Genomic DNA, 22,177 nt, shown 5'->3' with positions numbered 1-22,177 from the left:
GGCAACTGAGCTTTTATGTCATTGAGTTTGCTATGACGTGTTAACCTGTTAGTATGCAGCCACTGCATGTAAGTTCTCTTTCGTCACAAGTTACTCTAGCAAGAAGACACTTGGGTATTAAAATGTAACTTGGGGACGTGTCTTGCTTGAATTCAAGACCAGTGGGGGATAAAGAACTCTTTAATGACTTGTGATTTTTTCAGTATTCATGTTTTTGCCTTAATCGTTTCTTTCATTTCAAAGATTATGTCCATATTTTAAAAGATTTTATCTACATATTGGTAAATGATTATGAACAGATGAGATTTATATATGCAGTTTTTAAATCTAACAACCTATTAACTTAATATGAAGAATTGATTCTATCAATTCAGGTAATGAGATTGAGGTAATTAGTTATCTTTTTTTGTTGTTTCATTTATATTCTTTTGATTGTTTGGTAAAAAGTGAATAACAATTCAAAGTTATGCACTTGAAAAGTCAAATCTTGATTTCTTTTTGAGCAACTATAACCATGATGGTGTCGTCTTATAAAACTTAAAAGCATAGACACATATGACTATTATCTAACAACCTATTAACTTAATATGAAGAATTGATTCTATCAATTCAGGTAATGAGATTGAGGTAATTAGTTATCTTTTTTTGTTGTTTCATTTATATTCTTTTGATTGTTTGGTAAAAAGTTAATAACAAGTCAAAGTTACGCACTTGAAAAGTCAAATCTTGATTTCTCTTTGAGCAACTATAACCATGCTGGTGTCGTCTTATAAAACTTAAAAAGCATATACACATATGTCTACTATTTGACATAGTAGGAAGTCGTATGACAAAGTTTGCTTATGGTAAACAAGATTTGATAATGGAGGATCGAATCAAGAAAAAGATGTGTAGCAGCAGTTCATGGAGACAACTCGAGGCCATGCTTCAAAAAAACTGGCTTCTCAAAATTCGTCATATGTTCATCACTCTCACTGAGGTTATTCCGTCGACCATTATATAATTTCAATCGAAGGTTCCTTTGTTGAAAGAACCCTAACAGGTTTGGCAACGATTTCATCCACTGGTATACCCTAAATCTATTGATTCGAAGTTTTAACTAACCCAATTTCAACGAACCCTATCAGGCTTGGCCTGCTTTGATCAGACGTATGTATTGTCGTGATGGGTTTTTTTTTATTTAACTCAAAATGTATGTATTGTCGTGAAATGTATTTCTTTTTTTCAAATGAATATAATATCAAGTGCCCCCTTAATCATTTTGCTTTTATGAAGTGCACCTGTACTAATAGTGTTTAGCCATGCACACATCCTTTTACTTGCATAGACACTTCGCCTTATTACGAAATGTCCACTTTTGAAAGACGTATGCAACAATCTGGTCTAGCTCCAAAAATAGTTTGTTCACATGTAACTGCACATTCACACGCATCTGAATGTGGATAGTCACCGAGACAAATTCACACATCCGTCAATTTTTGCGTCTTAAATTGAATCCTAACGCATCCTCTCATTTACACGTTCATGATTGTGATCAGGAAACCTCTACTTCAAAAAGACATAGGAAATGGCTACAATATTTCTAACTCCCTACATGCTTATCTTTGTATTCCTAAAGATATCACCCTCTTTCTATGTATGTTCAATTTAGACTGTACACAGATTATTTTTTTTAGAAAAATGGTGAGATGAAAGTGCTAAAGCTATAATAATAAAATTAAAGGTTTAACGATATGCACTTACAATGTCATCTGGTTCGGTCATTGGTGGAGTGGACTTGTGACTCAATTGGGGATTGGAAGAATTTGTGGGTATGTTGAAGAGTTCTTCAAAGGCAAACTGTGGGGAGCAACCTATGTGACAGTAGCAGTTGGGCGAAAGATGGAAGGAAAGACAGAGTTGACCGATCAAAAGACACTTTCATTGCATCATTTGCAAATAGAATACTCAAACTTTTTTTTTTCATTTAAAAATTAAGTCAACACTTCTAAATAATTTAATTTATAGTACTTGAACCTTTATTTCTTTCAAAATAATTTAATTTGAGGTTTTCTTTGTAAATAGGCTTCCTTGATTTTTTTTATGGTATGGGATGAGTCGGGTTGGGTTGACATGCAAACACAACTCCGATCATCGGATATTTCAACTAGATACAATGTTGTGGCCTTTTTGTTTCTACTCTTAGGGGAATCATTGCTTATGTAATGTGGAAGGCCTTCAACACTAATTCGAGGTTGGATCATTATTTATTTTATATCTATGGAAAAATTATGTTTACGATCAATATACATAACTTTAGGATGTCAAAGAGAAGCACTCAGTTACTCTCTTATAGCTCAATATCATCAGGATGTAATAAAGTATTTACGTATTAAAGTATACTTTTTTTGTTGTTTAGCCACCCGTGTATTACACGGGAACTTAGACTAGTATATATATATATATAGTGGAGGGTTCAAATGAGAAGAAATTTTTTGTAAGAATAAAAAAGGACAAACTTCAACTAATAAGAATACTTTATTTTACTTCATTTAATTTTTGTATTTAATATGGGTGTAAGGGTATATTGGTAAAATTAGATAGATCATTAATTGTTAGTCTTCCTTTTTAATAGCTAACTAAATTAAATTTGTAACTTATTTTTTTAAAAAATATATATCTTTTCAAAGAAGAAAAAAATTAATTTAAGGTGTAGGATAAATTATGAAGTGTGTAGGATGAATTACGAGTTGTGTAGGGTATAATTTCAATATGTGTAGGATAAATTTCAAAAACGTGTAGGATAAATTTTAATGTGTCTAGGCAAAAATTTTAATGTGGAGGATGATAATCTTTAAGACTAATTAATTAGTCAAAAAGAATAATAAATGAGATGAGATAAAACTATTTAATATTTTACAATTGTACCCTTTGTTCTTTTTCTTCTCAATTTAATTTTGTTCTCAAATGAACCTCCCCCTATATATATATATATATATATATATATATATATATATATATATATATATATATATATATATATATATATATATATATATAGGGCAAGGATAAATCGAAAACTCAGTTGAGTTGACTAAACCCTGAAAACCCATTAATCACCATTGATTAAGCATGATGGATGGCTGAGATTCGTTTTGGGCCATTCATTGATTTTGAATTCCTTCATCTCTATTTTTTAATATATTTAATGTACCTAAAGGGCAATATGGGAAATATTTAACATAATTTCTTACTAAGAGACAAAAATCTGCAAGGTGTAACCAAGCCTTACATCGTTCATCATTACATCTAACCTACAACTCTACATTAGTCTTCAATATTTCAAAAATCACAAAAATAAACACTCTCTCTCATAAATCTTCATCAACCAGAGATCTTCAAAAGTCACCTAACACTCACTCTCTCTCATAATCTTCATTTTAGCCTCTCAAAATATTCAGACAATCCCCCACAAAAGAGACGATCGCTGCAGATATTCAAAAATCGCCGGACAACAATCAAGGATCGCCGGAAATTGTAGGGTTCAGGTGCATCGGCGTCGGTTCAGGTGCGTCGCTCCGGTCAGATCGGTGGTCGGAGGTCCAACCGGAGATTCGGTGTCGAACCGGTGACTGTTTCTTAGCGAAATGGAAAAAGGCCAACGATCTTTTTGTCGCTGGAGATGGGCCCATACTTCACCGGAAATTCGACCTTTTCGTCATCATGGTTTGATTACATTATCGTATTTTCACTTTTGTTTATGTTATCTACTTCTTTTTGACCTTTTCGCCGGAGGTCCAATTGTTATGTGTGGGTCATTTGCTGTGCTCATGTTTTTTTTTTTTTGTTTCTTAAAAGGTTGGGCTATAGTTTTGTTTCTATATGTTATTCTTCTATGAACTTATCATATGCACACTAACAAAAAGAATGTAATCCTCAAAGCCCCCAACAAGCAGCTCTGTGTTTGATCTTGTTCTCATCAATTGCTTGAGTTTGAGTTACGTGAGTGCAATATTATCGATGAAAATTCTGACATGAATATGTATGCAGGTTTTGAAAGTCTTCCCAAATCCAATAACTGTCACTACGGTTCAGTTTGCTGTTGGGAGTGTGATTGTATTCTTGATGTGGACATTGAATATTCACAAAACGACCTAAAACCAGTGCGGCACATGTACTTCCATGTTATGAAGGAATGAATTTGTTATGTATGTACATATAAAGACTCTTTTGTTTTATACATGTGGACCATATATTTAAGCGAATTGAGGTTTTTCTTTTTCTTTTTTTTTTTTTTTGAGGAATATGATTATAGATGGTGATTTGGGTATTAATTATTGCTGTTCGATCTGTTGGTTTTATACGGTTTTATTCAGTTGGTTGGAATTTTTTCCTTTAATCAGTTAAGTTAGAGTTTTTACTTTCTTTTGAATAATCTCAAAATAGTTAGTTTTGAATAATGTGAACAAGTTCTTGGAAACAGTCTCGGATTCTCTTGCATTCAATATCAATGACAAGAAATCTCAAAATTGTTAGATGGTTTGTTACATTTATGTTTGACAATTTATTTTGTAACAGTGTTGGAAGGCAGTGAATCGGACACACCAGCAAAGGATTTGAAAGAAAAGAAAAAGGTATTTTTGTAACTTAAGTATTTTGTTTTTTAGGGAACAAGTGTGTTGTATGCGTTGTTAGGTTATATAATAATGTTGTTGCACCTTAACACTTGTGGGGGCAAAATTTTGTAACTTAAGTATTTTATTCATAAAGTTGTTTTACGATACTTTTTTTTTAATTTATCGGTGTTTGGGCCACCGGTGTTGTATATAACAAATAAATGTAAAAGCATTATGTGAAAAACTGGATATACATGTTGAATTAGGTTACTTTATATGTACCATCTTATTAAGGTTACATTCTACAAATGAGCAATAAATATTACATTATATGTAACATTTTACAAAAAAAATAACAAAAAAATGTAACCAATGAGGAAAAATGTTACTTTATATGTACCATCTTATTAAGGTTACATTCTATAAAATGAGCAATAAGTATTACATTATATGTAACATTTTACAAAAAAAAAGTACAAAAAATAACGTTACATTTTCTATATAATTTCAAAAAATGTAAACACCCAGTATACAAGAAAAAATGCTTGTTTTTTTACCACATAAGAGTGTAACGCGTTTTCTTTTCTTTCTCCTCTGACACAAAGTGTTATATTACATCACATTGTTACAAAAGTCGTCTTCCTAGAAAAAGATGTTACATGTAGGTACGTACACTACAAAAAAAGATGTTACATATATTATACATATATATGAAGTTACACCACGTGTAAACATACATTTTCTGTATAATTTCAAAAAATGTAAACACACAATAAACAAAAAAATGAGCAATAAGTATTACATTATGTGTAACGTCCTTCTACGTTTCATATACACAACCAACAACAGGCTTTAAACAATAGGAACATTAGGACACCACATTCTAGTGCCATTGGGTGTGTGGTGAACATAAAATTCCTCGTCCGCATGAATACCTACAAAAAAGGTCACGAGTCTTTTAGAAAACATTGTATTGTTAATAATTTTTAACACATATAAGTTAAAAAAAAATTACTTGTAACATGAAACCTAACAAACTGATGCATTTTACTGTATTGTCACAAAAAACAAAACATGGTGGTACATTTTTTTGGTGTCACCAAAAAGTGTAGATGCTGGTGCATTTTTTTATGTGATCCAAAAATGTAATCTCGAATGTTTTTCCTTTACAAAAAATATAAAAACTTAATACAAGTGTAACCACACATGTTTTTACCTTCTACAAAATATAAAAGCTTGTTTCATAAAAATAAAAAATAAAAATGGTATAGTTAATACAAGTTTACCACATTTTCAACCAAACTAACCAACACATCCTCTGTTTTTTTTTCCTCCTATACCAACAAAAACATAATAATAATAATAATAACAAACTACAAACATTAAAACTAGGGGTGTTACAATAACCCTATAGAAAAAAATTCATGCTTTCACATAAACAATGACCTATGGATAGCAGCTCTGTAAAAGAACAATTCTGAACACCATCCTCATCATCATTTGTGCCAATTTGATGTAGATCTGAGGCTACACTTAAAAAAATACCAAAAAACCAAAAAAAAAAAAAATCAAGAAGAATCCAATCAAAATCTAAACAAGAAAATCTTAATTTACACAACTACTCGTATGCATTTAAAGCTGTACATTTAATAAAACTGAAAAAAAAAATATCACTCACCTGGAGACTGAAGAAATAGGTTCAGGATCTTCAACAACTCTACTCTCACCCAATGCATCTTCATCTTCATTAAATGCAAAATCAGGTAAAAGATTATGTGGGACAACATTTAAGGGTGAACCCGGATGATCATTGAGTGTCGCCGTACCACCGGCAACAGTCCGAGGTTTTTGGTTGTTCAACTCAGCCATGTTTGATTTTGTCCGGTGATTTTGGAAAATCTGCAGCGATAGTCTTTTTTGTGTGGCGATATTCTGAATATTGAGAGGGTATGATGAAGATTATGAGAGAGAGTGAGTGTTTGGTGACTTTTGAATATCTCCAGTTGATGAAGATTATGTGAGAGAGGAGAGAGATACATCAAGTACAAAGTTATTAAATGAAACTAATGAAAAGAAGAAAAGAAGTATGTGCCATCAAGTCTCTTACACACTTACACATTCATCAGTCAAAAGGTTAAAAGGAAAATGTCAAAAATGCCCTTGTCTCCTCTCAAACTAACAAGCAACGTGGATCAATCCTAGCCACATATAACAATTTCCTGGGTTTAGTCAACTGGAGTGGGTTTTCTCCTTATAATTAGCCTATATATATATATATATATAGAGAGAGAGAGAAAGTATAATGTACTTCAAGGCTTAACCTACATTAACATACATGACAAAAAATATAACGTGCGTTATTATCATAGAACGTGCGTGATTATAGTCCCATGCGTGATTATGTGGTCCCATGTGTGATTATGTGGTCCCATGCGTGATTATGTGGTCCCATGCGTGATTATACCTCTGATCCAACGGTTACCATTGTCTCCTACGTGATGTATGATAAGGCTTTTTGTATGTTAACCTTACTCTATATATATATATATATATATATATATATATATATATATATATATATATATATAGTGTGAGGTTCATTGGGGAACACTCTTAACAATTTAACTTAACATGTTAAAAATCATTCTTTTTTCAATTTTTTTCGGCCCTTTTCTTTATAAATACTCGTAGAAACATTTTTAATAAAAAAAATCAAAAACTAAAAACATAAAAAAGAGCAGCTAAAAAAATGCTTAATTTTTTTTTTTACAAAAATGATTACCCATTTTTATAAGGGAAAGCGCTGAAAAAAATTAAAAAAATGATTTTTAACATGTTAAGTTAATTTTATGAGATATATTTTTTTAAATATTTTTTATTTTTTAATTTTTTTTATTAAAAATGTTTCTACTTGTATTTATACGGAAAAGCGCCGAAATTTTTTTAGAAAAAAGTTGATTTTTAACATGTTAAGTCGGTTTCCCACTTTTTTAGTGTTCTCCATTGAACTCTCCCCTATATATATATATATATATATATAATTATTTATTTAAGTATCTTGGTGGTTTATTTTTGTGACTAGCGTGCTCAAGTTGGTGTTCAAGCCTTTGCGGATGCCCTCCTCTTTGTGCCAAAGTCATTGGCTGAAAATTCTGGACGTGACACGCAAGACGTCATAATTTCTTTGACTGTTGAGTCTTCGATACCTTTTGACTCCTTTTTGGGTATTGTATGATATGTTAAGTGTATTATGATAATATGATCTCACTTTAACTGATTATATAGGGAGAGCATGACAATGGGAATGTTGTTGGACTAAATCAGCGCACGGGGGACCTAATTGACCCTGAGAATGAGGGCATTTTTGACAACTATGCTGTCAAGTACCAGATCATCAGATCAGGGTATGCAAATAGACAAATAGTTTAAAACCCAAAGAAACCGAACACACTTTTTGGAATATATTTGATCTTTGAATGAGTTTTGTGGTTTTTTGTAGCCCGATAATTGCATTAAATCTGCTACTTTTCTGGAAGAAGTGATTCGTGCAGGCCGTGACATGTGAAAACCAAGTTAAAGTAACCGAACACACCTTTTGGAATATATAATGTGGTCCTAAAAGATCATTGAAGACTCAAGAACCAGTCAGTCCGACCTGGCTAGAGTTAAGCTTTAGACGACCTAGCAAGAACCTGCAAGATCACAAGGAAACAAACACACCGTTAGCCTCGTCACAGGGAGGGGGGCCTCTCTGTGACCAAGCTCGGGATACTTTCCAGCTCATTTTCAATTAACATAGAAAGGGAAATCCCATGTTGGAAAACTTGTCTTTTTATCTAGATAGAGCCCCTATTCCAAAGCTAGTTTTTGCACCTCCCAAAGCGCATAAGAGCCCTTATCCTTGTGATTGATACGCACATCAGGTTACCAGCCATTTTGAAGAATGATCGAACATGGTCTCGGTTTTTCCTGTATGTTTTAAAATCTGTTAGTATGTTATAGTATAAAAGTTGTTATAAAGGTAATACTTATATTATACTTTTGTGGGTGTTTTCCCTTCCGAAAGTCCCAGCGTGGGGCTGGTTGATTTCGACTGTGGCATATTTTACTCCATTCACTCTTGTATCTTTCTCCAGTTCTTCAATGTCCACCTCGAAGATTACTTTAGCTCCATGTGTGATGAGAGATGACAAATGGTATTTTCCAAATTCATATTTCCTTATGAGCTCTTCTGTAACAAACCAACAAGACCATGAGGAAGTTAACATTTTCAAAATATTTTCTATATGATAAACCTGATTGGACTTAACTGTATGACTCGTTTGTTGTGACGGTAAGTCTTTGGGCGTCACCAAACATGAGTGCGAGGCTGTTCTCGTAACTCATGTCACCTACAACCACCTCAAGTATGTTCCCAGAACTCGAGTATGGAATGCTATCTATGGGTGATAAGTAGAAGCTCTTCATCTCCTTTGTCGCGTTTCTGTTTCCAAAATAAATTTCCAGTGTTTGTTACCGGGATCTGAAAGGTACAGTGGGCCGGTTCAGCTAGTTAGGCCGTTTCAACATTGACCCGGGGGTCAGGCCGGGATCTGGGCGGTCGGGCCGGCGGTTCTTCACAAAGGGTCGGGCCGGCTCTTCGTTTTTTTACATTTTCAGCGGGCCGGTCTTCTTTTCAACGTTCCGATAAGCTTTTAGTTTCCGGCGACATCTTCTGTTCCGTAGTTTCTAGCAATATCTTCTTTTCCATGAGCTTCTGGTTTTAAACTCTAGTTGTTTTAATCAGGTATGGATGGTTAAAAACCATGTGTTGTTCAAGTCAATGGTTTTGCATGGTAGTTTTGCAGTAAATACATGCTTTTTGCAGACTTTCAGATTACAAAAATGCCATCCTTTTATTTTTGTTTATTTTATTTTTCACTTTAAATCCATTATACATCTTTATATCTTAAATTCACTTAAAAGTTTTTTTTGATCTTGAATCCTGTTGGACCGGTCGAACCGGTCCGACCTTTGACCCGGTAAGGAGACTGGGTCGACCTCCGGTCCGGTCATGAAAACATTGGTAGCGATGATTGAAGAAGAATGACATCATCTGTCCAAAATAACCAAAAAGAGTAAAAACAAATTATTTGATGGCTATGCATAAACAAAGTTTCCAAACAACCATTTGGAGTAAAACTTCAAAAACAAACACGAATTTAGGAGTCTTTTGCAGATCGGAACCTTTACCTTTAAAATCAATTGACTCAAAATCATACACATACCAAATGATGAAGAAAAAAAACAACCAACATGTTTTGCAGATCTGGAGCTTAAATGACTCGAACATAAAACAACAAAGAACAGTTTGGACCCAAAACTTTTGTAGATCCATCTTTAAAATTAAACAAAATAAAACACAAATTTTATAAACCTGACCATTGAGATCATACATTTTACGGATCTGGGGCCTTGAGCAGATTGAAACCTTCAGTAGAAAAAGGTTGCACGCCTGAACAAATATTCGAAAACCTTTAAAACAAAACACAAAACTTCAAAATCAAACACGGATGGGTTGAAAGAACAAAATAAAGTACAGATTAATCAGATTAACAACTTGAATAAATACAATGGTTAACTTGAACATATACCAGATCTGGTTGCACCCGTGGTCATTGGCGGTGATGGTGGTGGAGCAGAGAGAGAGGGAGAGTGCCGACAGTGGCGGTCATAGAGAAGTTGAGTTGCCGGTAGAGATAAACACAACAAAGAGTTTATAAAGGGACATAAACCCACAAAACTAAAATTAAAACTTGAACCAAGTACATACAGCTAGCTTGGAGAGAGAGTACTTGAACCAAGTACATACAGCTAGTTAGGAGGTCCTTTTTGACCATGAGCTCCGGAATAAGAGATAGAGGAAGTGATAAAAAAATGAGCAAGTTGCAAAGGTTGCAAAACTTGCCCTTTTATACTTGTAGAGAATGCATAGGATTAATACAAGTGTCCAGGGGTGTTAGGAGATCATAGCAGGTGTCTATGGATGTGGCATGAGCTGCACAAGAGCTCAAATTCGCGAGATAGATGGCACAAAGGGCATAATGCCTTGGCTCCCAAACAAAATAGCCAGCCGCAGTGCTTACGGACCGTATGGGTCCAAGGCCCACTGCGCGCCCCTGGTTTTCAAATTTTACGGACCGTAAGGACAAAGGTCTTGCGGTCCGTATATGATGTCCAGGTGTAAAAATAAATATATGCTTGCGGTCCGTAAGCACATAGGCTTACGGTCCGTATGGGGTCACTCAGAGGCCATAAAATGGCATGTTGACATATCAGGTCCCTCCACATTTAAATTTTCATAATTTGACAAAATTAGTCCCTCTCGTCCAAATTATTAGGCTTATTTGAGAGTGGACACGTGTCACTATATTATTCGACATAATTTAACGAGGTGGTACATAAGTATTTCATAAAAAAAAACAAAACAAGTTAAAAAATGCTATACCACTTTGCTTTCTGGAGTAAACGAGCTTGTGTTTGTGTCGGACGAGTTGCCGAAAATGTGATTAAGGTTGAACCAAGACATGTTGTAAGCGAATGTAAAGAAAAAACGAAGATGATATAACGATTCACCCTCGTCTTCCTTCATCGCTTAAATATGGGAACAAAATGCAATTTCACAATTCAATACGAGTCGTAGAGGCCTATACGACCCGTATAGGGCTGACGTCAATCACTTTATGTCACCTTTAAGTGACAGAAAGCAACCTTGTACTATAATACGGATCGTATAGGCCTATACGATTCGTATTGGGGTAGCATGTGAACCCTAGCTGTCAGCTTTGAAGGACAACCTAGTACTAATACGTATCGTATAGGCCTATACGATGCGTATTACTCCGCATGATGGGGATAGTGTCAGCCTTTTACTGACCTTGGGATTTGAATTTCACATAATACGCATCGTATAGGCCTATACGACGTGTATTGAAAGTGTCGATTTAATTTTCCAAGACGTCTCAACTACCCTTTAATTTTCACCACGTAAGAGGTCAATAGATGGCTTTTATTTTTGTCTTTCTTTTTTTTTATACTATAGTTTACATTAACAATATTTAATGTTTCTATACTTATTTTTGAGCTGAAAGTTTAGTTTTTTTTTTCTTTTGGTCTTTTAAGTTAAATATCTATACTATATAATAAAAGAAACCAATTTTGGGACACTTGTCATCATATTAGGCCATATCTTATGGATAATTACTATTTAGTTTAATTAATCTCTTCTAATTAATTATAAATAACCCTCCAATTAAATATTATTTAGTTTAATCTCTTATAGATAATTATTATTTAGTTTAATTTTAATTTAATCTTTTGTAGAAAAAAATTCATAATAACGAAACATATTTTTTTTAATAAATTATCTAACCATAAATTTTAAAATTCGTTTGACGAAAAGGAAACATACTCAAATATGTTATTTATTTATTATGGGGATTTTAATTATTGTCTATTAGTTTATTTTAAGAAATTTATACATAGTTAGGTTCAATGTTTGTTTTGTCATATTATTATTATTAAATAAAATATATAACTTGATTGTTCGTACTTAGGTCTTAATTTGTTTGTCATATTATTATAACTAAATATATAACTTGATTGTTATTACTAACCAGCTATAGTGTTCGTTTATTTTTGAAAAATTAGAGATTAAATTCAAAATTTTGATAAATCACAGGGATCATCCATATACTTTACTCAACATATTATTTTCATAATTTATTACTATCTAACTTTAAATATATATATATATATATATATATATATATATATATATATAAAACAAAATGTTGCAATACGTCGCTAGAATCAAGCTAAAAATCTAATAATTATGTAAATATTTTTTGGATTCAAATTATTTTCGGTAATGTGAAAATTATAATTGTAACTTTTTATTTCTCATTAATATAATGTAATACGTAAATACAATAATAAGTATTATATAATATAATATATTTATTTTTGCATCATTTTCAAAGATTACATGTTTCTTTGATGAAATTTATAATACTAACATAAATCATCTTTATATTAACTCATTTATGTAAATTTGGTATATAAACGTCTCCATGTTTGGTTTGCATTTACAAAAAATATTTATCATATAGTTTAGATTGTTCAACCCGTGTAACACACGGGGAACTAACCTAGTTTCCCTATAAATACGAGTTTGTATGTGTTTTATGCTAGTTTACGGTTGCCTATGTTTTATGTCACCCGACAGTATAAAATTACAATTATTTTGTTATTTAGTCGTTGTTTACTTACTAGTTAGCATAGTTTACAACTCCGCACCCGCAACACGTGGATATAGCAATCGAAAGAGGAATAGAAATAAATTCCAGGTGTGGGTGGACCTACGTGGTTGACAACATGTCCATTGCCACACCACCACCACCACGTCTTCTTCTCCGGCCACTCTCAAACAACCACCCCCACATTTGTCCAATCCATGCATATGGGAATCGACTACTACAACATCCTCAAAGTCAACCGCAATGCCACCGACGACGACCTCAAGAAAGCCTACCGTCGTCTCGCCATGATCTGGCACCCCGATAAAAACCCTAACACCAACAAATCCGACGCAGAGTCCAAATTCAAACAGATCTCCGAAGCTTACGACGTCCTCAGCGACCCTCAGAAGCGTCAGATCTACGATCTCTACGGCGAAGAGGCTCTCAAGTCCGGCCGCCGCTTCAACAATAACAATCACCAGAACCCTAACCCTAATTTCCGGTTTAACCCTAGGGATGCTGAGGACATATATGCTGAGTTGTTTGGAGGATCTGATGCTGGATTTAGGAATGGGGAGAGTTCGTCGGTGAAGAAGGCTCCGGCTGTGGAGAATGTGTTGGGTTGTAGCTTGCTTGATCTTTATAAGGGTGCTAAGAAGAAGATGAAGATCTCCAGGACGGTTCTTGATTCTTTCGGGTATGTTTTTCCACCTTTTCGGTTATTGTTTATGGTGGTTAGTGGTGATGTTTGTGAGTTGTGTGTTGTTTTGAGGTTTATAATAAACTTGCTATGATTGGTATAGTGCTTGTAGAAGATTACACATTTTTTGAGTAACAACAATTGAGCTAATATAGGAAGGACTAGGAGCCTTTCCTATGACCTTACGCCAAATCTTTACGACTTTACCCGACCGCTTTACGCTATATATGCACATCCTAATATCAAGTGTTTAAGAGAATGTTACAATGTCTGGCTGTAGCCCGAGGGAGGATGGTTTTTGATAGTATATAGGAACAGAACAACTGGTAGACACTACAAGCATGATGGATGCGAGACACGGTGTAACATCTCATACCATTAATTCAACCTCATGTTTTATTGATTAACTTATTAGCGTCATTATTTAGGATCAACTGCATCTAATTAGCTAGCTTGGGATTTGGAATTGCTTATTCAATGTAAGTGTCCGTTGAGCATGTATGTAGCTTGAATAAATACTTTCTACTCCTAGACTGGCCATTTATTCAATACCCTATTTGATGAAGAATGAAAGACTGAAATAATTGAATTGTCAAAAAGGCAAACAAACGACCATGTAGATGCGCTGAATGAAAAATGTTTCCTAACCAGAACTCGCTATGGATATACGCTTCTGATTACATTAGTTATTAATAGTGAGCAATCTTGGAATTTAGTTTTTCTTTTACCCAATTATTTATTTTTCGGATATGTGTTACTTAAAGCAGTCATGGCCCTCATGATTAGGAATACATTGTTTCACTAAATTTTCTCATTCCAGTCTTTTCTATTTGTACTTTTAAGTATTTTTAAGAAGTATATGAGATCAGAGCTTAATTGATTATAAATTTCATCTTCTCCGTTCTGTATCAGTTCGTAATCTTCGAATTCATTTGGCTGGATATTTAGGTTGCTTTTGTAACATCCCAGACTGTAACTTGTGATGTGCAATTTTTCTACAGGATATCTTAATCCCCTGTTTCAAGTTTCTACACATAATTGATCTTTATTGCAAACATTTTATGACAATTCAAGAGTTTTAAAATGTAATACTACACACTTGAAATAACACGTGTTTCAGGGAATCTCTACGCGTTATTACAAATTTGAAACTTATTCTGTCAAACTTGATGATCATACCGGTGAGAGTTAATGTAAACTGAATCTGACCTTTTCTTTTAATTGATATTGTTCTATATTTATTTCATTTACTTTTTGCATACATAGGGCTACTCTAATTTCTTCTAGGAGCTACCTAATCTTTGACTTTTTTCATAGATCACATACATCAATTCATGCATATATTCATATAGTCCAGTTCATGTAAGCTTAAATCAACATGTGTAATAATATTTCAACATTAATGGTAACATTCAAACAAAATATTGCTCAAAAGTCCAACCAAATTTACTTATCTTCATTCTTGCTTTCTATTCCTCTCTAAGCCTCTAAACAGCAGTATCCTTGTGAAGTTTTAAAAATTAATCTTGAAGTAGCTTTAACGTATACTAAATGGAAGCTAGGGCCTTAGGTTCCTAAATCTAGAAGGCCTCAAAAATTTTTATACTTATAGCAATAAAAGAAAGATTTCACGAAAATGTTTAGAATGAAATTGTAAAACCCCCTAAAATGTGTTTTAAAATTGATTACTTATTTTATATAGCAGATCAAGCAAATTCTTCACTTCAAAATAGAATTTGATCAATTTAAAGAGTTTTTAAAAAGGTTTCTATTTATTATAAAAAAAATTTAAACCGATCGATGATGAAAGTTTAGAAGAAAATTGTATTAATCGTATAAATTCGTTGATGTTGATTGTCTAGTTTATTTCAAGAATTTAAAGTATTAAAAAAGGTTTTACATTCACAAGGTGACACTCTTAAAAATAGACTGAGTTAATAAACAGAAATAATTACAAATACATATGCTGTCTATGGGTCATGTTAATTATTCATGTAATGACTGTTCTGCACAAGAAGTGTGTGAAAACAAAATTTTACTTGCGAGTCATAACGCCACAAGAAAAATATAAAACGAAAGACTATTTTGTCAATTGAGGTACTTTTCTTTACAGTTGTAGTAAAATCAATCATTAAATAACACAATTTTGAGGCTTGTATCTATTAATTGCGATGCAGCAAGATTCGGACTGTGGAGGAGATCTTAACCATCGAGATAAAACCCGGTTGGAAAAAAGGCACAAAAATTACCTTCCCAGAGAAGGGTAACCAAGAACCTGGTGTCATAGCAGCTGACCTTGTATTTATAATCGATGAAAAACCACACGATATTTTCACAAGGGAAGGTAATGATTTACTGGTAAATCAAGAAATATCACTATTGGAAGCTCTCACTGGAAAGACGGTCGAACTCACAACTCTTGATGGAAGACATTTGGTGGTCCCGGTCACAGAAATGGTCAACCCAGGGTACGAGCTAACCGTTGCTAACGAAGGAATGCCGATATCCAAAGACCCTAGAAAGAAAGGAAACTTGAGGATCAAATTTGATGTCAGGTATCCGTCAAGGCTTACTGCTGAACAAAAATCCGATTTGAAGAGGGTTCTGGGCGGAAGCTAAATATTAATATCTTTTTCTTTTTATTTACTGGAAGTATAAAAAAGTTCAAAGGTCAAAGTCATTTTTTTGGAAAGACCCGTGTCAAAATCGTGTATATGATTCAGTTTGTAACATCGGTTAGTGAAAACGTGCTCAAAGAAGAAACGGTTTGAGCCATTGGTTTCACTCGTATCATCCCTTGGTGTTTCTTGATACTTATTTAATATCCGGAGGCCAATATATGAAATTGAACAGGATTAAATTTTCATCTTTATGTGTTACCCGTTTTATATATTCTTTTCAAAATCACAGCTGAAAGTTTAATAACTTCATCTGGGTACTGCATAGATTGGTTTAGAGGCCAAACAAAGATCATCATACATACATACATACACATCGATATAATCTTAGTACACTTTGACTTGATCCTATAGCTTGATAATCTAGATTCTATTAGTGTCATTTTCTATATATAAATATAGTTATTAGTTTTCAAACTAGAGATTTATCAGATTTCTTCTCCATCTCCAATATGGCAGCACCACCATTATGGACAGCACTGGTATCTTTGTATCTGTACCACCTTGAAATAACCAGAAAGTAGCCTAAATTCAAGATTCCAATAGTAGTTATCAAGAAATAAAAGTAGTCCAATCTACCCTTGTTAAGATCCTCTGGCAACCAGTTTCCAGTGGCCGCACCTTCTGTCGTGCGGTGAATAATCATCACCAAGAAACCGTTTAAATAACTCGATGCCGCCATCCCACAGAAGAAAAACGCACCGGCAACGCTTCTCATGTTTTCAGGAAACTGTTTGTAGTAAAACTCAACCAAACCGATGGAAGTAAACGACTCAGCAAACCCAGCTAACGATAGTTGTGGAACCAACCATAATGCTGACATTGACGAAATCTCCCCTCGGTGAGGTTCATAACCTAATGTTGGTTTTGTAAGTGCTAGGTTTCTTCTTTTTCCCTCTACCAAAGCCGAAACGAGTGAAGCTAAAACCGTTAACGATATCCCGAACCCGATTCTTTGGAGGAGTGATATACCGCCTTCCTTGCCAGTCATGCGGCGGAGCTGGGGGACGATGATGCGGTCGTATATGGGTACGAAGATGACTAAAGTGATCATGGTGAATACAGTGTAGGAAGCAGCTGGGATTTGGAAGTTGAAGAGTTTTCTGTTGGATTGAAGGGCTTGGAAAACAACGTATTGGGTTTGTTGGGCCATTGCTATTGAGTATGTGATGGCTGCGGCCCATACGGGTACAACTTTTAGTACACATTTCAGTTCTTCTACTTGTTGGATGCTACATAGTTTCCACGGGTCGGATGCTGATCCATCTGGGTTGATTTTGTCTTCAGGTGTAATGATTGCCGCTTTATTAAGAAAGCTGCCACAAAATTAATGTATGATTATTGATTAACCAATCTATATTGAAATACTAAGGGTGATACTATACGTACGCCTAGTTGGATCTTTTAACACCCAATATACAATTCGTATACATCTATACAGGTCATATATGCTTTGTTGGGTGATGTGTCCTATATATGACTCGTATATATGTATACAAGTTGTATAGTTAATGTAAAAAAGATATATGAGTTGTATTTGTCATTGTGACAAAAGATCAATCAGGGGTGTGCCATTATCCTAAAACTATATTAAAATTTAATATCAAATTATTATTTATACAGTATAATCTAAATTTCTACTAGAAAAGTGACTTTGTTTTTTTAGAGGGACACATTCAAAATATTATTAATGTAACTTAGGTTATCACCTAGTCAAAGTGGTTGATTATGATTATTAATTCATGAACAATCTTTCGTTATTTTAAATATAACGTCAAATTATTATTCATGAAGTTTAGTTATAAATTTCTTCTAGATAAGTAGTTTGTTTCCAGTGTAATACATTCAAGAAATTAATAATGCAACTTAGGTTACATTCATTTAAGATATTAATAATGCAACTTAGGTTATATTCAAGATATTAATAATGCAACTTAGGTTACATTCAATTCAAGATATTAGGTTACATTCAGTTCAAGATATTAATAATGCAACTTAGGTCATCAACTAGCTAAAGGTGGTTGATTAAAAATTGACTTTTGACCTGTCGTGTGGAAAAAGGGAGTATCCAAAGTCGTGTGGAAAAAGGCAGTATTCAAAAGGTTCTATTATTGTATATCAGAGCCCATTAAATTACTGAAGCATATCTTTCAATTATCAACTTTTTTTATTTAAAGTATATTATTTTCTTTATTTATGATTTTTGATACATCATCTGTATTTCATTATTAACCTATCACCAACTTAGCTGTTATCAATATTTTTTATTGGATGCAACTTAATTTATGGTAAAATTTATTGGGTTTTAGGTGTTTTTAAGAATGAATGTTTTTAGTTGATTTTGGGTTTTCTTATTTGGTGAGTTTTAGGTATTTTTTAAAATGAACATTGGTTTTAGGTGTTTTTAAGAATGAATGTTTTTAGTTGATTTTGGGTTTTCTTATTTGGTGAGTTTTAGGTATTTTTTAAAATGAACATTTTTTTAGTCTTTACAGTTAGTGTCAGACTTATAAAATATTTTCAAAGGGGAGAGGTTTAACCAAATTTTTAAGGTGTGTGATTAAGATTTGATCATATAAAATACACTAATTTACTTTTTTAAGGGGTGCACCCGTCCACCTAAACCTCTACCTAGGTCCCCTGTTTACAGTGTATTTGGATTAATAGCATGACTACATGACGAAATCCTCAATTCCTCATGTCTATTAATTTGAAAGATAATTAGTGTTTTTTTTTTTAAATCTTAAATCCTTTATGCAAAATACCGTTGGCTGTACCTTTCCTTTCCTTCTGGCACTGTTCTAATAAAAATCTTTTTATTGCTGTTCGGAAAAAATATCTAATAAATTACAAGTGTGAAAATACCAACAATCATTGATGTTACGTCACCTTTGAAATGTGAACTCGCGTTATTGAGTGAATGTGCCCATCCTTTTCAACATTCTAAGCTGGTCCAATACCATTCAATTTTCTTAAAACCTAACACTTCAGGTCAAATACCGGTGTTTCGTGAACATGTGACCTTTTTTTGAACGAAAAAAAAAAAAAGATAAAAAAGTTATTTGTCGTTTATAACATGTTTGTTAAAAAGTTATTTAATATATCAAATAGTTAAAAAAATGTATTTTGTATTTTATTATATGATAAGGAACCATAATAATTTATATATCGATGACTTAATTCATATACTTTCACTCTTACAATTGTCCATATGCAATTAATTAATTATTTTTATTGCATATGTTTGTATGTCAGATTGTCAGAGAATTATCATATAATAAGTTTAGCATTTTTTTAGGTTATTGATTTTAATAATGCTAAGTTTCACCTGTTGGTCGTCGATAATAATCTCAACTTTAAAAATTTCCTTTAACGACTCAACTTGTAAAAGATTGACCCCCATTGATCCTTTTCTAACATAGGTGCACTTAAATTAATTAAGAAGTCTACACGTGCACCCAAATTCTTAGATGTTAGAAAATGATGAATGGGGGCTAATATTTTATAAGCTGGAATCATTTGAAGGGAATTTTAAAGTTTGGATCTCATCGAAGTGCACACAAGAATTTAATGTCTTAAATCAGGAATAATCACAAGAACATGCAAATAATTAGTTGTACGAGAATAATTAGTTTTAGCTTCTTATACCGTTTTTAATATTTATATAGAAATTTCGCGGTTGAAAATGTACTTAGTTAAACGAGTACTAACCTGAACTGATTCGAGTGTGGTAAAGCTGAATTAATAGATTTCAGCGGGCGATAATTAAATAGCGACAACCACGGTTGTTGCGGTAGTTTCAACCGTCGCTTCTTCACCGCCACGACTACCACCCTCGCCATACTCGTAAACGGACTCCCCTGCGGCTTCACCTTAACATACATTTTCGTACCACCAAAAAACAACACAAGCGATATAAACATAAAAATCGCCGGTATCCCTAACCCGATCGGCCAGCTAACATCAGACTGAACATAAACCACAAGCGTAACCGACACCATCTGCGCGAACGTGAGCGTAAAAAAGTACCAGTTAAAAAAACTGTTTATCCCTCTTTTACCAGACTCCGTGTTCGGATTAAACTGATCCGCCCCGAATGCTAGATTACACGGCCGTATACCAGCCGCTCCGATTATCAACAACGCGAAACCGGTTAGTAAAAACAGCCATTGCGCCGGTGTGGCGCTGGTGCAGTGACTGCCTTCTTTCTTTCCGCATTCAGGTGGATGCAGGCCTTTAAAAACCGCGGTTAAATCGATCAGTAGTAAACCCTAACCATTAAAAGAAAAGAGCATCATAACATATTCGAATAGAAAATTCAATATACAATAAATTTGAGGAACTTACAGCGAATGAAGCGATCGAAGCAAAACCTAAGGTTTTGTAACGACCGAAGTATGTGTCGCAAAGGTATGCACCGATCAGAGTGGAGAAATTTGTGGTGCCATTGAAGATGTTAAGCAGAGTTGTGGCGGTTATGCTCTTCATGTTGAAAACCGTTGTTAAGTATACTAACAGATTCGAAAGAGTTCCAATTGCTCCGAGTTTCTCGAATGTTTCGTTTCCTGACAGAATTTGTATGATTTTTAGTTCAGTGAGTTTCGAGTTTCGTTTGTGTTGATTTGCTAAGAATTTGTAATTGAATTTATGTACCTATGATGAGAGGCATGGATTTGACTCCTGGATAATTGAGTTGAGGCTCGTTGTCGTCTGGTACTCGCTGCTCGTCTTTCTGGTTCTCCATTGTTGAAGCTACTCTGTGAATGAGCGTGATGGAAGTAGGTTTGGTGTTTGTTAGTTGTGAGATTTGCTTATATATATATACACCTTTTATTATTAACTTAATTAATAATGCTTTTTTAAACTGCACATCTAAATCTGAAATTTGTATGATTTGTGTACACACTACTGTTCTTTAAAAGTCTATGCTTATTACCGGGACCAGGACTAGTTTTAGAATCACCATTTGATGGTGAAAACAATGTTCGTGAGTGAAGGTTAGTGATATAATCGAAACTGAACCGAACTTGTAATGTTAGGTTTATATAATGGATTTATGTATTACATAACTGTATAGAGGGTTTTTACTAAGATAAAAGTATGTTAGTAACAAAATGATCTTAATGAATATACCCTTTATTTTGATGAAGAATTTATGATCATAATGTTTTTTTTTTTTGTTAGAATTTCCTTGTTAAAAAAGAACGCCACATCGGTAGTTTAACCAAAAAGTTTAGTCTTGGTTATCTTATAAAAAAGACTCAAGCTATGTCCAAATCACGCACAACCATATTTATTTTAAAGCTTACTTGGTTACTTAACCGAAATTAACCAAAAGCGAACCATAACCGACTTAATAACCGATTAATCGTAACCGAAGTTTGGTTATGGTTATGGTTACCAAAATTCCATATCCGAAACTAGCAGTTATGACTAATGATAAAAACCGAATCAAACCGACTCATACACAACCCTAGTAAATTATACTTAGGTTGCAACTACTTAAAAGCCTAAAATTAAATTTATCAGAAATCTAACCCTAAAGTTTCATTGGTGTCGGGCTATTCGCGAGCTGAACCGAGTCGAGCCGGGGCAAAACTCAGGCTCGGCTCGATTATAAACCGAGCTGGCTCGACTTAGCTTGGATTTGAAACCGAGCTGGAAATCTAAGTTCGGGCTCGGCTTGGTTTTAAATCGAGCTGGCTCGGCTCGGCTTGGTTTGGCTCGATTTTGAAAAGAAAAACTAATACATGGCTTTCAAAATTCAGTATTTTAAGATATTATTCAATAATTCAAAAGAACATATCTAAAATAAGCTCAACTTAATACATTACAAACGAAAATCAAGTTCAATAACACAAAATAAGTTCTTAGTTTCAACGAAATACAATATAAGGTCATTAGCATGGTAATCAACCTTCAAAT

The 22,177-nt window shown here is 33.7% G+C and overlaps 3 protein-coding genes and 1 long non-coding RNA gene across 8 annotated transcripts; 1 reads left to right on the top strand and 3 right to left on the bottom strand.

Moving 5' to 3' along the window:
• Window positions 1–5,370: 5,370 nt before the first annotated feature.
• On the bottom strand, window positions 5,371–6,859 carry LOC110874980. 2 transcript variants are annotated; one of them, XM_022123277.2, is made up of 3 exons: window positions 6,274–6,859; window positions 6,042–6,127; window positions 5,371–5,530 (listed from the first exon to the last, which is right to left on the bottom strand). In XM_022123277.2, exons 1-3 carry the CDS (start codon window positions 6,462–6,464, stop codon window positions 5,448–5,450), a joined length of 360 nt encoding a protein of 119 aa, XP_021978969.1. In that variant the 5' UTR covers window positions 6,465–6,859; the 3' UTR covers window positions 5,371–5,447. The 2 variants fall into 2 exon arrangements, 1 of the variants encoding a protein (XP_021978969.1); XR_002556404.2 differs by lacking the exon at window positions 5,371–5,530 and having other exon boundaries at window positions 5,645–6,122.
• A 798-nt stretch (window positions 6,860–7,657) lies between these two features.
• On the bottom strand, window positions 7,658–11,474 carry LOC110879691. Of its 4 annotated transcripts, none has more exons than XR_004867989.1 (5): window positions 10,229–11,469; window positions 10,031–10,109; window positions 8,906–9,690; window positions 8,635–8,826; window positions 7,658–8,564 (listed from the first exon to the last, which is right to left on the bottom strand). It is a non-coding gene; the product is annotated as an uncharacterized LOC110879691 (long non-coding RNA). The 4 variants fall into 4 exon arrangements; XR_004867991.1 differs by having other exon boundaries at window positions 10,031–10,089; XR_002558886.2 differs by having other exon boundaries at window positions 8,906–10,109; window positions 10,229–11,474.
• A 1,454-nt stretch (window positions 11,475–12,928) lies between these two features.
• LOC110879689 (dnaJ homolog subfamily B member 1) lies at window positions 12,929–16,440 on the top strand. The gene is made up of 2 exons (XM_022128201.2): window positions 12,929–13,571; window positions 15,752–16,440. The coding sequence occupies exons 1-2, from the start codon at window positions 13,090–13,092 to the stop codon at window positions 16,191–16,193; spliced, it is 924 nt and encodes a 307-aa protein (XP_021983893.1). The 5' UTR covers window positions 12,929–13,089; the 3' UTR covers window positions 16,194–16,440.
• A 45-nt stretch (window positions 16,441–16,485) lies between these two features.
• On the bottom strand, window positions 16,486–21,222 carry LOC110879688 (protein NRT1/ PTR FAMILY 2.9). The gene is made up of 4 exons (XM_022128200.2): window positions 20,906–21,222; window positions 20,600–20,817; window positions 19,964–20,523; window positions 16,486–17,568 (listed from the first exon to the last, which is right to left on the bottom strand). Exons 1-4 carry the CDS (start codon window positions 20,994–20,996, stop codon window positions 16,665–16,667), a joined length of 1,773 nt encoding a protein of 590 aa, XP_021983892.1. The 5' UTR covers window positions 20,997–21,222; the 3' UTR covers window positions 16,486–16,664.
• Between the last annotated feature and the right edge of the window lie 955 nt (window positions 21,223–22,177).

Source organism: Helianthus annuus, chromosome 9 (genome assembly GCF_002127325.2).
Source record: "Helianthus annuus cultivar XRQ/B chromosome 9, HanXRQr2.0-SUNRISE, whole genome shotgun sequence".
Lineage (NCBI taxonomy): Eukaryota > Viridiplantae > Streptophyta > Magnoliopsida > Asterales > Asteraceae > Helianthus > Helianthus annuus.
This window is presented reverse-complemented; position numbering and strand designations above follow the sequence as displayed.